This window comes from Electrophorus electricus, chromosome 12 (genome assembly GCF_041902795.1).
Source record: "Electrophorus electricus isolate QZ-2024a chromosome 12, ASM4190279v1, whole genome shotgun sequence".
NCBI lineage: Eukaryota > Metazoa > Chordata > Actinopteri > Gymnotiformes > Gymnotidae > Electrophorus > Electrophorus electricus.
The window spans coordinates 1,993,604-2,007,385 of NC_137508.1; the positions used below are offsets into that span (position 1 = coordinate 1,993,604).

General features: G+C 38.9%; 1 protein-coding gene across 2 annotated transcripts; it reads left to right on the top strand.

Moving 5' to 3' along the window:
* Nucleotides 1-3,945: 3,945 nt before the first annotated feature.
* Nucleotides 3,946-11,554, top strand: si:dkey-9i23.14 (L-asparaginase). Of its 2 annotated transcripts, none has more exons than XM_027000503.3 (6): nt 3,946-3,993; nt 6,042-6,137; nt 6,371-6,531; nt 7,429-7,512; nt 7,653-7,815; nt 11,201-11,554. In XM_027000503.3, exons 3-6 carry the CDS (start codon nt 6,371-6,373, stop codon nt 11,327-11,329), a joined length of 537 nt encoding a protein of 178 aa, XP_026856304.1. In that variant the 5' UTR covers nt 3,946-3,993; nt 6,042-6,137; the 3' UTR covers nt 11,330-11,554. The 2 variants fall into 2 exon arrangements, with proteins under 2 accessions (XP_026856304.1, XP_081580314.1); XM_081724188.1 differs by having other exon boundaries at nt 3,960-3,993; nt 6,382-6,531.
* Nucleotides 11,555-13,782: the final 2,228 nt, after the last annotated feature.

A 13,782-nucleotide genomic window follows, 5' to 3' on the forward strand; every position in this document is an offset into this window, starting at 1 on the left:
GGAGCTCGGTCCAAATGATGTACTCAGCTGAACACACAACACTCTGGAGAGCACATCTGTCCTGATTGGTGCTGTTCCCAAACCAGGCTGTGGTGCAAGTGTTCCGCAGCACCTTGGAGGGCAGTCTAAAGTCTCTTAAGTGTCTGAGGTGGTAAAGACATTAACAAGGCTTCTTCACCAGGAAGTTGTTGAGACAAAACCATGATAGCTCCTGTGAGATGTGAACTCCCAGGTACTTGAAACTGATACATTTTTAGAATTATTTGTCCATAACAACCTCTATACTGTCAGTATATCACACTATCATTATCTAGTCAATAGTATTTATATAGGGCTTTTTACAACACATGTCACAAGCAGGTTTACAAATGTATGTGTCCAGGTCCCTAAGGAGCAAGCCTGAGGCGACAGTGGTAAGAAAACCTCCCTGAGCCGAACTGAGGAAGAAACCTTGAGAGGACCAAGATCCAATCCCAAGACTTGGGGGAATCCATTCTCCTTGGGTGGCCCAGTTAATAAACAGTACATGCTTTATTACATTATGTTTAGTCCAAGTAGCCACTTCAGTGGGAGTCTCAGTGGGAGTCTCAGCTACATCAGTGGGTCTAGGGTGGGTCTAGGGTGCATCCATTGGACTATATGTGGTGGATATGGCAGCATCAGTATATCTACTGGTGACACCAGGACTTTTTCTGGAATCATCTTAGAGGCTTTGTCACTAATTAGCAGGTCTAGTCCAGTGTTGGCATCATGTTCTCAGTAACATGCAAATGAAATAAAAAGATCTGTAGATCTATGAAGATGAACAATGCATCCACAGTCCATATTCAGTAGATGTGCCAATGGAAACTGGAAAGCTATTCCATAACTGAGGAGCTTTTATAAGAAAGCTCTCCACCTAGTTGTAATTGTACTAATTTGAGGAACTTTGGGAAACCCTGCACTTTTAGAACACAGGAGACGAGGCAACTTATAGTATTCAACAAGTTCACACGTTCACTCAGACTGTTGGGCCAGACCATTTACAGCTTTATACATCGATTCAAAATTTGACTGGAAGCCAGTGCAAAGCTAAAAGAACAGGACTAATGTGGTGGGATTTTCCAGCTCTAGTAAATACTCCTGCTGCTGCATTCTGTACAAATCTCACAATAGTTTATTTAATAACTTTTAAGGGTTTATTTAATTACTTTTTAGAGCATCCAATTAGAAGACCATTACAATAATCCAAGCTTGATTAAACAAAAGCATACACCAATTTCTCTGTATGTAGTGATGAAAAATATAACAATATAAGCAATATAACATATAGCAATATAACATAAATGGTAAAAAAGCAGGTTTTAGGTACATTACATATGTAAGTGTTAAATGAGAGATCAGGGTCAATAATAACACCTGTTTTTATGATGATTTTGGGTGTTACTGAAAAGCCATCAAAACTGAGTAGAATATTAGATAATTTGCAGCCTTGGGTCCAAGCAATAGCACTTCAGTCTTACTGGAATTCAGAAGGAAAATGTTCAATGCCATACAGCTTATTTCTTTTACACAGTCCTCAATTTTGTTAAGATAATGCTATGCTCGCAACTGATTGTGCCTAATGGTAGCATATATAATGAGAATAATAAGGGGCCCACTACTAACCTCTTATGGAACACCATATTTTGGTTTTGTACAAAGACAAATTGATAGCCATCTGTCAAATGAGATTTAAACCAGGCGAGTGCTTGCCTTCTTGCCCTCTTGCTCTGCCAAAGAGCCTACTTCCTCAAAGTTAAGACAAAAACTTATAGGCATTTCATTTAGATACAATCAGCACTGCTATGTTCTTCTGTGCTTTTGATACCCATCGTGTATAAGACATGTATAGAAACATGCTAGGACTGTGTTGCACCGGGGGTGTGGTCAACCATTTTCTGCAGGGCAGATAGGCTGATGGGACAGTCTAGTGGGTGATTTAAATTGGGTGCACTTGTGTGTTGTTTGGGTAGCCCACTTAAGCTGTGTTTCTGTTATAGTAGGAAACTGACCTTGAGGCTTCTGATGACAACTTTCTGTCCCACACTGAAGCTCTTGAGAACTGACCATTATAAATCTTTTGATTTATGTTAATTAAATTAAGCCCACCACACCTCCAGAAGGCTCAACAGTGAGGTCTGGCATCCCAGCTCCACCCCATCAAAGCCCTCCAAGCACCAGCTATATACACCTCTTTAAGCATAAACCCACGTTGACCTCCCTGGTGACTAAAGCTGTGCCTAGCCACACTGACTCCATTAATGTATGCTCAGTGACACCAGTTCCACGTTGGGGTTACGCACTACACCAACAGCAAACACAACAGCAAGCTAGCTAAACTAATATATCTTAAATTGGATACAATTTTAAACAAATTCTCAGAGAAATAGCTAATTAACTTTTCAGCCTAGCTGAGAGAAAATGTCTACTGCTTACATAGACATGAATACTATCATGATCCACTAAAATCTGTGGTTAGGGAGCCCTCCTGTCTGTTCATAACTTTACTCTCGCTATGCCATCATTTTGGTTCTGTAAAACCTTAAATCAGTGCTTGTTAGATCTTACATGTGCAATCCCCTACCCAACTCTTGATTCATGGGCTATGGTGGCCTGGTGGTTAAGGTACTTGACTTGTAATTGGAAGGTTGCTTGTTCAAGTTGCCACTGTTGGCTGCCTTAAGCAAGGCCCTTAAACCTCAATTGCTCAGGGTATACTCAGTCATAATTGTAGGTCACTTTGGATAAAAGTGTCAGCTAAATGCCATGAATGTAAATGTTCTTTGGCCTATTTGAAGGGTTGCTCACCCCAACCCCAGTGTGGGCGTGGCCCATATGCGCTTAGTCTCCATTCATAATGTAATTAACACTATTTGATCTGTAGCACAATTCCGGGTTTAAGGTTTCGTTAATCAGCTATCAAAAACGTCCACTGTAGCGAGACAAAAAGACTAAAATTCAGCTAACGAACGATGTAATCTAGGTTTACACTTTTCTTCTCCATACCCATGACCCTCTCGCCGACTTCTACTGTAAACAGCTAAGCTAGCCCATCTTCTTAGCTAGCGTTAACTAGCTAACCTAGGTTAGTTAAGTCATTTTGCTAGAAATGTCACTTGTTTTTCATGCGCAAAATCACATCGTCTCTTTCTCACTTAAAAGGACTATTGATACAGTCTTCGCTGTCGTCCACCGGGCTTTACGATCACCTTAATTAATGGCATCTGTGGGATGGGGGTCAGTAATAGAAGGCACGTGACATTAAACATAGCATGAAGTATAGAATGTGGGTGAGTAGTTACATTACATTATTTAAAGGGTGAGGGGTATTAAAAAATGTATAGGCTTGTGGCATATAATACTGCAGTTTTACAAAGAGACTTCACAATGGAGGAGACCGCACAGAGCAAAGAAGGGGGAAGTGAAAGGGTATATGTGTGTAAGGGTATTGTAAAACAGAGGTAGCGAAAAAGGCTGCTGTCTCAGCACGCAGAAAAAAAATAAAACAGTTCCTTAAATGGAGTAGAAATACAAAGAATGATTGTGACAGGAGGCAATTGGGATCCTGATTTAGTTGCACCCTGCGAGGTGTAATGGCTCTCCGGAGATCTCTGTAATTAAGGCGCAATTAATTGTTGTGGGGTTGCATAAACTAAATGAATGCTAAGCTTATACTAATAGAGAATAATGCGCAGAATGGAATAGGATTAATGCTTGAATTAATAAAATAATTGATGTATGTGCAGACATAACAGGAAATGCCTTAGACGTGCATATGTGCGATTGTGCAAGAAGACTTTTGTACGTGATAGTTAAACAGAGGCGACGGCTGAGATGGAAAATTACAAAAGCAGAAGTGGCGCAAGTCGAGAAAACTATAAGTCTGTGTGTGTAAAATTATGTTTTAGATCTCACTCGCGCTGTGTTGTGAAGTGACATTTCCAGAGCTCTGCTTTAATAAAAGGCCACAAGGTAACGCACTGTTTCCTGTCTCTTTCCTGCATCAACGGACATGACATTGTGTACCCGAGTGATTTTGAGGACTGTGTTTCTTCTCCACACATACACGAACACCTGGAGTAGGGTTGGAACTCCACACATCTTAGCCATTTAGCTAAACTTGCTAGTTACCTCCTTATGGTAGCCAACGGTCAATGGCTGTTAAGCGTTCGCGTGCAAAGGAATGCTAACGCTAGCTAGCTGGCTCTAACTAATCACTTAAGACAGTTACCTCGAACTTAATAGCTGTTTATTAGAAGCAGAATAAGCACAGATTTAAAACCGAAGAAACAATTACTTGAATAAATAGGAAATGAATCGATTTTACTAAATAGCTAGCTTCTCCAAATTAACCGAGCTAGCTGACCGTCGCTAGATGGGTAACGTCGGACACTCCCAATTTCGATCATTATTGAAAACCTACGATTTAATTGAATGCAAAGTTAATATTTTACATGATTACATCCATTTTAATATATAGAGATTGTAAAAATGTCAGTTGAAAAAAATGTTACAAACATTTAACACATACAAACCTACATGTCACGTGTTGATATGAAGTACTGTGTTCACTGCTAGAAATTAAGCATGAAACGTATATAGTAGTTCAGTATCATTTTAGTTTTTAAGTATTATATGCTCTTGTATGTTATAGACATTCTGTAGACCTTTTGCATAAGGGTCATCACACATCACACAAAAAAGTCTAGAATATGTTAACTGGATGTAGAGTGTGAATAGACGTATAATCCTGATGTGTATGTTGGCATGTCTTCTTTTTTGCACTGTCAGTGATGGACAGCTCTCCTGAGGTGGATCTGACCCTCAAACCCATTATTATAGGGGGAGTTGTGATTCGAGATAAGAGCTTCTTATGTTGGCTGGGTAAATCACTGGAGCTGGGCTGGCTTCACAACAAAGACTTTGAGGCAAGAGTGGGCTTGATTACTAATATTAGAGTCTGACAAGATAACTATATATATATTTATATAGAGTATGTCTGGTGGATGCAGATACTGTTTACTAGTACAGGTGAAAAAACAGTACACAATCTTATTTTAGTAATTTGCATGTTTCTCTAGTTACCAACACAAGTGAGGAAAACAATCTGGCATCATGAAATTAACTGTGATTATAGTCATCAGTGTTTGATTTCAGCTGTAGATCACTAAAAAGTATGCATATTTCTAGTGAGCTGGTGCTATACAAAGGATTACATATCAACACTCAGAAAAGTGTGAACAATAGATTTCTAATATATAGTGCTAATAACAGTCCTGGAAATATATTGCCCTGCAGAGTAAGTACACTGCTTAGGTCAAGTGTTAGGATTAGAACAAAACTGATGGGTGATGGATCTCTGAGACTGGAGCTGGGAATATTGCTTTTATTTGTTTGTTGTTTGTTTTTTATTAGTAAGGTGAGTTGTAAGACTGGGCAGTAGTCGCTCAGTGGTTAAGGTACTTGTACTTGGAAGGTTTCTGGTTCAAGTCCCACCACTGCCAAGTTGCCACTGTTGGGCCCCTGAGCAAGGCCTTCAAGTTGTACTTGGTCATAATTGTAAGTTGCTTTGAATAAAGGTGTCAGGTAAATGTAAGACAGATACACTGAGGTTAAGTACATGCAAGAGAGAAGAACCCAGGTGCTTGTTGATTTTAAAGTAGATATTTCTATTAACAGTATGACTAAATAGATTTTTACAGATATATTAGTCAGTTCAATACCCATAATTCTTAAGTTATTTTTCCTGCGTGATAAACAAATATAAATAAATAAAACTGCACCAAAATATCCCAAATTAATGTGGTAATAAACATTACCACATATAATACATAACCATCTGACAGAGTTTCTGTTAGTTTGGCATCTTTTTGTGGCTGTCATATTTCTCGATTTATAGTTCATGTTCAGATTCTTGGGTTACTAAAATCACTTGGCCCACATTCTGTTTTTTATGTTACACATGTCAGTTGTCTTGTATAGCTCTAGGGAGAATTAGATCCATCTTTATTCTGTCCCAGGAGCGGAAGGGGCTTGTTCATAATCTTGTGCCCTGCTTTGCTTGTGGAGCTGTGGAAAATAACGACTTTGCATCACTACAACAGTTTCTGGAGAAGGTAACATTCATTTATTAATCTTTTTTCAGAAAGTTTTTTAAACAAAATAAATGTTTCCCATTAACAGTGATGGCAATAAATTACTCCAAGACTTTGCCATTGTATTTAACACCAATATAATTCTGATGGCCCCTTTATCCTTGTCCTGGTCAACAGCCAAAGAGATAATTATTAGAACAACCATCGTGTTATTTATAGCTAAACCTATTTTTCATTCTTACTGCCTTGGTGAGATGGATGTTAGCTGTGGCGAATACGATGGCATCAGTCCCTTACACAGAGCTTGTGAGTTGGGGAAGCTAGACATGGTGAAGTACCTACTGGCTAATGGAGCCTCCCCTCAGTTGTTGGACCGCTTTGGAAACACCCCCCTACAACTGGCTATCAAAAACAGGTATTTTTTTCCTTTTTAAAAAATAGAACCACAGGTCACATAACAACCATGAAGCTACATGGTGGCTTTATGGGTTGCAATGGTTCTGCATCAGATTCCTGGTGCTTGCCACTTGATCCATGAAGACAGCGGTGTGTACAGGCACTTATTTGTATCATGCACTGTATCAAAATCTGACTTAAGTGATTAGGGTCCTATTTCTGTCTAGGCATTCTGTTCAATAGTGAAATAAATTGGTGTTGTGCAGTGGAGTAGCAAATACTTGTAGACAACATGGCCTCTTTGATGGATACAGTTGAGCAGGAGACATTACTTCAAATCCAAAGCAGTGCTCAATTCAGTGATTTCTGTTCTCTGACATATCTGTATGCATATCTGGAAACTTAATACTTAACAGATGAATCAAGTCAAACATGATAATGCAGTAAAAATTAGATATTTTGTAGTTCTGTTACTTTAAAGCTTTTAAACCAAATGGCATAAGATGAAAAGAGACAAAAATGCAGTGCCAACTAAAAAAAAAGTTTGAAGGATCTATTTTAAATAGATAGAAAAAAAGAAATTTCCAAAGATCATTGCTAAAAGGTTAAAAGAACTTGACTGCACATCTCAGGTTTTCCAGGATGAACTAGGACCTGAATGTCATCATTATAGTAAACGTGTATACATTGTATTCACAGAAACATAGAAAAACTACATTCAATCTGTCTGAGTTGAAACTGGCACTAACACAGAAAAAAAGTAATTTACATCAGAATTCAAGAAGAAATATACAGTTGTGTGTCTTGTGTAAAAAGGTGATTATATATTCACACTAGTTGCATAAAAATGACCTGTACTGTTAATAGGTATTCAGAGAGTATCGTAAAATGCATGAATCTTCCTCTAACGTACTAGCCACTGGGATGTTGTCAAGTTCATGCGCATGAAAGGCGCCACTGTGAAAATGCAGTCAGTGAGAGTTGCCATGGAGCTGATACAGTGAGTTATTCTTCTCTTTTTGACCGTTCAGGACAATGTCTGTCTTGATATCTATATGTTCACTGTAGAATTCTTTTTTTCTTTTTTTACCATTCTCAGTGATAAAGCTGTGTTTTATTCATTTGCATGTGCACCCATAGTGCAGTTACAAAGAAGGATTATGATCTGCTACATGCCTGGTCTTTGTCTGGTGTCGACATGGACAGTAAGGACTACAATGGTCGCACTGTCATGCACCAAGCAGTCAGACTGAAAGATGAAGCAATGGTTCGAAGACTACTTAAGTATGGGGCAACACCACTGGTGAGAAATACTATGTTGTTGATTTTAATAAAGGAGGTTTACAGAAAATTTACTTAGTTGCTTTGAAATTTTGGCCAGTATTGAAATTGCTATTGTATTGAACAGCTGATGAAGGCCCTCTGTCCGAAACGTTCTGTTTCTCTGGAAACTCTGTGTTCTTTGCTACAATTTTGAATATCTATCTAGAAGCTATCCTGCCTGCATGGGCCAAAATTCCAAGATATATGCATTCACTAGCCACTTTCATTTGAAACTCAACATCAGTAAAACCAAAGAGATTATAGTGGATTATCAGAGGAACAGAAGCCCCGCAGCCCCTGTTTTCACTGAGGGGGTAGAAGTGGAGAGGGTGGTCTCCTACAAGTATCCTGGGGTACAGATAAATAACAAACTAGAGTGGACACATAACACTGTCCATGCTGTTCTGGCTGAGCAGGCTGAGGTCTTTCAATGTGTGCCATAAATTGGTGAAGGTGTTCTGTGGTAGCCAGTGTCCTCTTTTTTGCTGTGATGTGTTGAGGTGGTGGAATCAAGGCTGGAGAGGCTGCCAGACTGAATAAGATGGTGAGGAAATGCAGCTCTGTGGTGGGTCTGGAGCCAGACAGTCTGGAGGCTGTGTGAGGAGGATGAAGGACAAAATCAGGGCAAATCCAGACAATCCCTCTCACCCTCTCAGTGAGGAACTGTGGCTGCTGGGCAGTTCATTTAGTCATAGACTCATTCCACATAAGTGTAGGACGGAACTCTTCAGGTGTTCTTTTGTGCCCATTGCAATCAGACTGTATAACAATAGCTGAAGACACAGTCTGTCCTCATGCTTACCATCACCCTCCTTATACAATAACTCAAGAGCCTCTTTCTTCCACTTATACTGTACTAGACTGTTAATCATTACATACATATGTGTATATACTGTTTATTCTATATATCTTTTTTTTTTCCCAGTAGCTACATGTACTACTGTTATATTATAACTAAAGACAGTTTATTTTATATATATATATATATATATATAAAATAATTATATCATATACCACTGTTGCACTGATATTGTCATGGAACAGGACGCACAGACTCCCTTTACTTTGTGAAACATTTAATGACAAACGTAATAGACAATGGTGGCAGTCACAGATACCATTAACAGTGAACCTAATCACACTAACAATAAAGATTGTGACAAACACAGATACTAACATATGCTCTAATTCTGACAAACAATGACGAACAGTGAAGGATACACTGACAGGGGTTTAAATAGCCTAACAAACACTAACGATTAACCCCGTACAGGTGCGTGCCCTCACCGGGGTGTGGCCACAAACAAGAGTGAACCCCCACCTGCACATGGCAAACCATAACACGTGACTTGTGGGGAGGCGTCCCATGACACCCAGTAGTCCTCCATGTTGTATACCTGCTGTTATTCGCACTGTTACTTAATTATGCTCCATATCATTAGTCAGTGTATATTACTAGGGGATGCGGTGGCACTTGGGCAGTTGTGTATAATATAGTAATTGTCCCCACAGTTTTTATTTTTACTTTATTTTATTGCAATTCTACATTCTACCTTTAATTCTATTTATTCCCAACCTGGTCTAGCACTGATGACCATGCGTTGTTCAAAGTCGCTCAGATCACTCGTTTTTCCTATACTAATTTGGAATCACACTGAAACTGATCCACAGTCATGTGTCTGGTTTGCATACAGGGAAGCTCCACTATGAAAAAGTAAGTGTCTCTAATAAAGTGGCCATTCAGTGTTGTATGTATATATACACATACATATAAATGCATTTTAAAAATTCCTGTCTCACCCTTCCAGTGGGTGGGCATGACTTTTTTTCCTCACATTCAGGCCTTCTACCAGAGGCCTGGGATTCTGTGGGTGCATCACAGTATTTTTGTTCTATATTATCTCTTCCCTTTGGTTGTGTCTCAGTGTATGTTTTCCCTGCCAGCATCTTGCATCCTGCTATTAAGTGTGGGATTGTCTCAGGAGGCTCGTTTGCACTGTCTGCATCTTGGGTCTTCTCTGGTGTGATACACCTCTACTTTGATCAGCCTACTGCTTAGTGCTTGATCTTGTACTGACATGATTAGTGATTGTATGTTTATGAATTTGGTCTTATTGTTCCTATTCAACTGACTCTTCAGAACCTGCCATAGCATATGGAGGTATGGCAGTACTTGGATGTTTTTGCTTCATGGTTTCCATGTGATTGGAGAATCCCAAGTTATGTGTAGCTGTCCTCCAGGTCTGTTATATGTCCTTGCAGAAGTTCAGTTCCATTTATCCTGATCACCTTTCACTTTTTTTACTATCAGTTGACCATCGCTTCTCTAGCCCAGATGACAGTCTTATGTCCTTGCTGTAGATCTTGGTCAGGTGGATTAGTGAATCGGTGTCTTTATACAGGACATGATCGATGGTAGTTCTGCCATATTTCTGACCCACGTTTGGACATCTGCTTTTGGAATAATGACTAGTTCATGCTCTAGGAGGTTGTGGTTTCTGCTTTGAGATTTCTTAATTACTGAGGACTGGTGTTATGTGAAGATTTATTTCCACATATACTCTTCAGTACTTTTCTGCTTCAGCTCTGGGTGGATGCACAGTCAGTATCCTTTGGATGACTCATTGGCGAAGAGAGCATTTACATTATGAAACGATGCACACATACATGCACACACATTTTTTAAAACCTGACAGACCTTCACCTCCCTAATATTGTAGGCTCCTCTCGTGCTGCCAAAACAGCTCTTACCCATTGAGACATGGACTCAACAAGACCCTTGAAGACCTAAGTGGCATATCTTTTAAGTACTGTAAGTTTTGAGGTGGGACCTCTAAGGATTGAACTGGGTTTTCCAGCACAATCAGATGCTTGATCAGATTGAGATGTGGGTAATTCAGAGGCTAAGTCAGTTTGAGCAGTGCCCTGACCTCAGTCCCACTGAACACCTTTTGCATGAACTAGAGGAGATGGTGAGCCAGGCCCTCTCGTGCAACAACAGTGTCTGACTTCTGGGGCCTCCAGAAGAGTGTGGAAGCTGCAGAGGGGGAACTGTCTTTATATATATATATATATATATTAGTTAGTTAGTTAGTTAGTTAGTTCTAGGAGGTGAAACCATCTTATGTTTATGCAATTTTCAGTATTTAAATATTGTATATACTGTAGTTGCAATGTAGATGTAGTAATATATATACATATGTTTAGTTAAAGATGTAGAGGTAGTAAACATTGCAGTGTAGTACATAAGGTTTACAGAGAAGCATTTTGCTTGCACAGCTGTTGTAGGACCTCTATCCAAAACCCTCTGTCTTGTGTACTATGCTGCAATTTTTACTATAGGCCTATATCATCTCTTCTGTCAGGAAAAAGATGTGTGGAGGGAGACAGCACTGGACCAGGCCCGTAATGAGATGGCCATCTTGTCACTGTTTGATCCTCTCTTCACCAAACACTTCCCCACAAAGCAGGCCTACCTGCAGCAGAAGACATAAAGAACATACAAATTCATCGTGATACTTGCTGCCTCTATACTTACATCATCTCCCTCTTTCCTGTTCTTTCTCACCACTGTATTTATATTTCTACCTTTCACTGTTCATTTGATTTTTTTCTAGAGGACTACAATTACACTAACAATAAATTTGTGAAATGTTATATAATGTATTTTGTGTTAAGATGTTTGTGTAATTCATACAATAAAATTAATTGGGAATATATATATATATTCATCATACATCATTCAGTCTAATGTACATATAATGTACATCATTGTACACCATATGTACACCATATAATGTACATCATTCAGTCTTGAACCACACCTGCCTTTTATAAACTAGTTATGAATCACTTGCCTCCCCAATACCAGGTACCATGTTGTTTGGTGGGTTGGATTTCTATAAATTAACTTTTTTATTGTTCTGGATGAATTTATGGCCTTCCTCATATTTATGACCTTTCCTTGGGTTTAAGAAAGATTGTGAAATTGTGTAAGTGTGCTAATCGGACAATTTCTGAGAAATTAATTCCATTTATTTATGAACATATGTGGGTAGACAGACACTGATTAGGAGTTTTGTGCTGAAGTTCATAGCAATGCTGGTGTAGCACCCATTAGGAATTTTATCCACGTATAAATGGTGTCTGTAATGGAGCCGTTCTAGATGTAGTTTGTAGGGGGAACATGTTTATACAGGGCGTTTCATACTTCAAAATTGTTTCCCTTTGAAAAATTGCCTGCTTATTTAGAGTTCACTAGATAGTGTATCCACATGAATAAAGCCTATAATACAGTAGAGCTTCTCAAAGTTGCATTGGTAGGAGAAAGTATGGGATATACAGTGTATATATGCAAAGATAGAGAACTCTAGTACAAATTTTACTCTCTAGTAAAAAATTGGTTTAGAACAACCTGGAAAGATAGATATATGGACAGGACATAGTACGCGACCTCTGTAGATGCATCCAATTGCACCATATCTAGTTTGACAGACAGGTGCTAGTGCTGAGGGAGGCCCTGGCCTGTGCTACAGCTCTCAGTGAAAGTGTTTGCTTCTCACACAGCAAACTTGGTGGGCCTATTCACTCAATGTTTCAAAACACCAGGGTTACAGCAATATTGACCTGCTGTTCTCATCTCATATTCCAGATCCACCTATGGGAAATATGATTAATGCCAAGAACAATGTACTATAGCCAAAAGGATAGTATCGAAAGGATAGTGGTGTCTCTGTTCTGTAGTGGGAAGGATGTGGATGTTTACATGTGGGAGAAACATATCTATGGCTGCCTGGCTAGCTTCTTGGACCCTTCTTATTACAGGTTTGCCCTTAAAGTATAAAACATGCTCTTCCATTGGTGCAGTGAAAAAAGTGTGTCACTGTGAAAACGTGAGAGATCATGAAAGGGGCTGCATGGTGGAGAGATAAAAATCCACTTCATGAAGTCTTATTTTAAGGAAGCTACAACCTGGATAGAGTTCAGAAAACCCTGTAATTTCAGACATGGGCATCATTAGAATGAAACAGAGCTTGCTCAGTTTCACTTTTTCAAAACACATGGTGTGTGTCTTGTAACACTGTCCTGGAATTAGTCATCTGAAATAAATTTTATCAAATTTCTGTTCAAAGATTTTATCAAATCCAAGATTCAATATAGTGAACTCCCCCTTTTTGGGAACTAGCTGTTCACTTTGGTCCAGGGAAAATACCTAAATCAATCCTTTTTCCAAGAGACAGGAAATTAAAATAATCCATCTGAAACACTGGGATTATGCGGTAAACTAAATATTATAACTTTAGGCTATAGTACTTGAGCTCCCACACTCTGTAAGGAATTTTCAGTATTCTATTATTGGTTTTCTTTGATGGTATAGAAACAACATATACAAAAAAATATATATAGACACACAAAAAATATATATAGACACACAACATAAACCGAACCTAAACAGGAGTATTTCATTTTTCTCTAAAACCAAAGAAAATAAAATACAAATCACTCTTCCCTCAACTCATCACAAACAGAAATAAAACAAAACAAAAAAAACACGGCACCCACCCCTACAACTCCAAACAATAACACAAACAATACTCAATATTTCAGGCAATCAATTATCAGTAAGTGACTCAGTGGTCCTTTTGACACAGGGATGTAACAACTCAATGTTGTTGATAGAGAAGCATTTCATGTAACTACTCGAGGACTTGTGCATAAAGCCTCTAAACATCGAGTACGTCTCAAAGGCTCTATCGAAGAACCTAGCTGGACAGCAATTAATCACTCAGAAGGCCCTATTCTAAAGAACCTGGGACCAAAAAAAGAACAGTCAACTTCAACACACCATCTTAAAGGGTCCACCGAACAAGACACCCCCGAATAATATTCGCGACGCAGAATTTTAACCGGAGGTTAATTTTCCTTGTAGCCAATCAGGTCGTCCGTT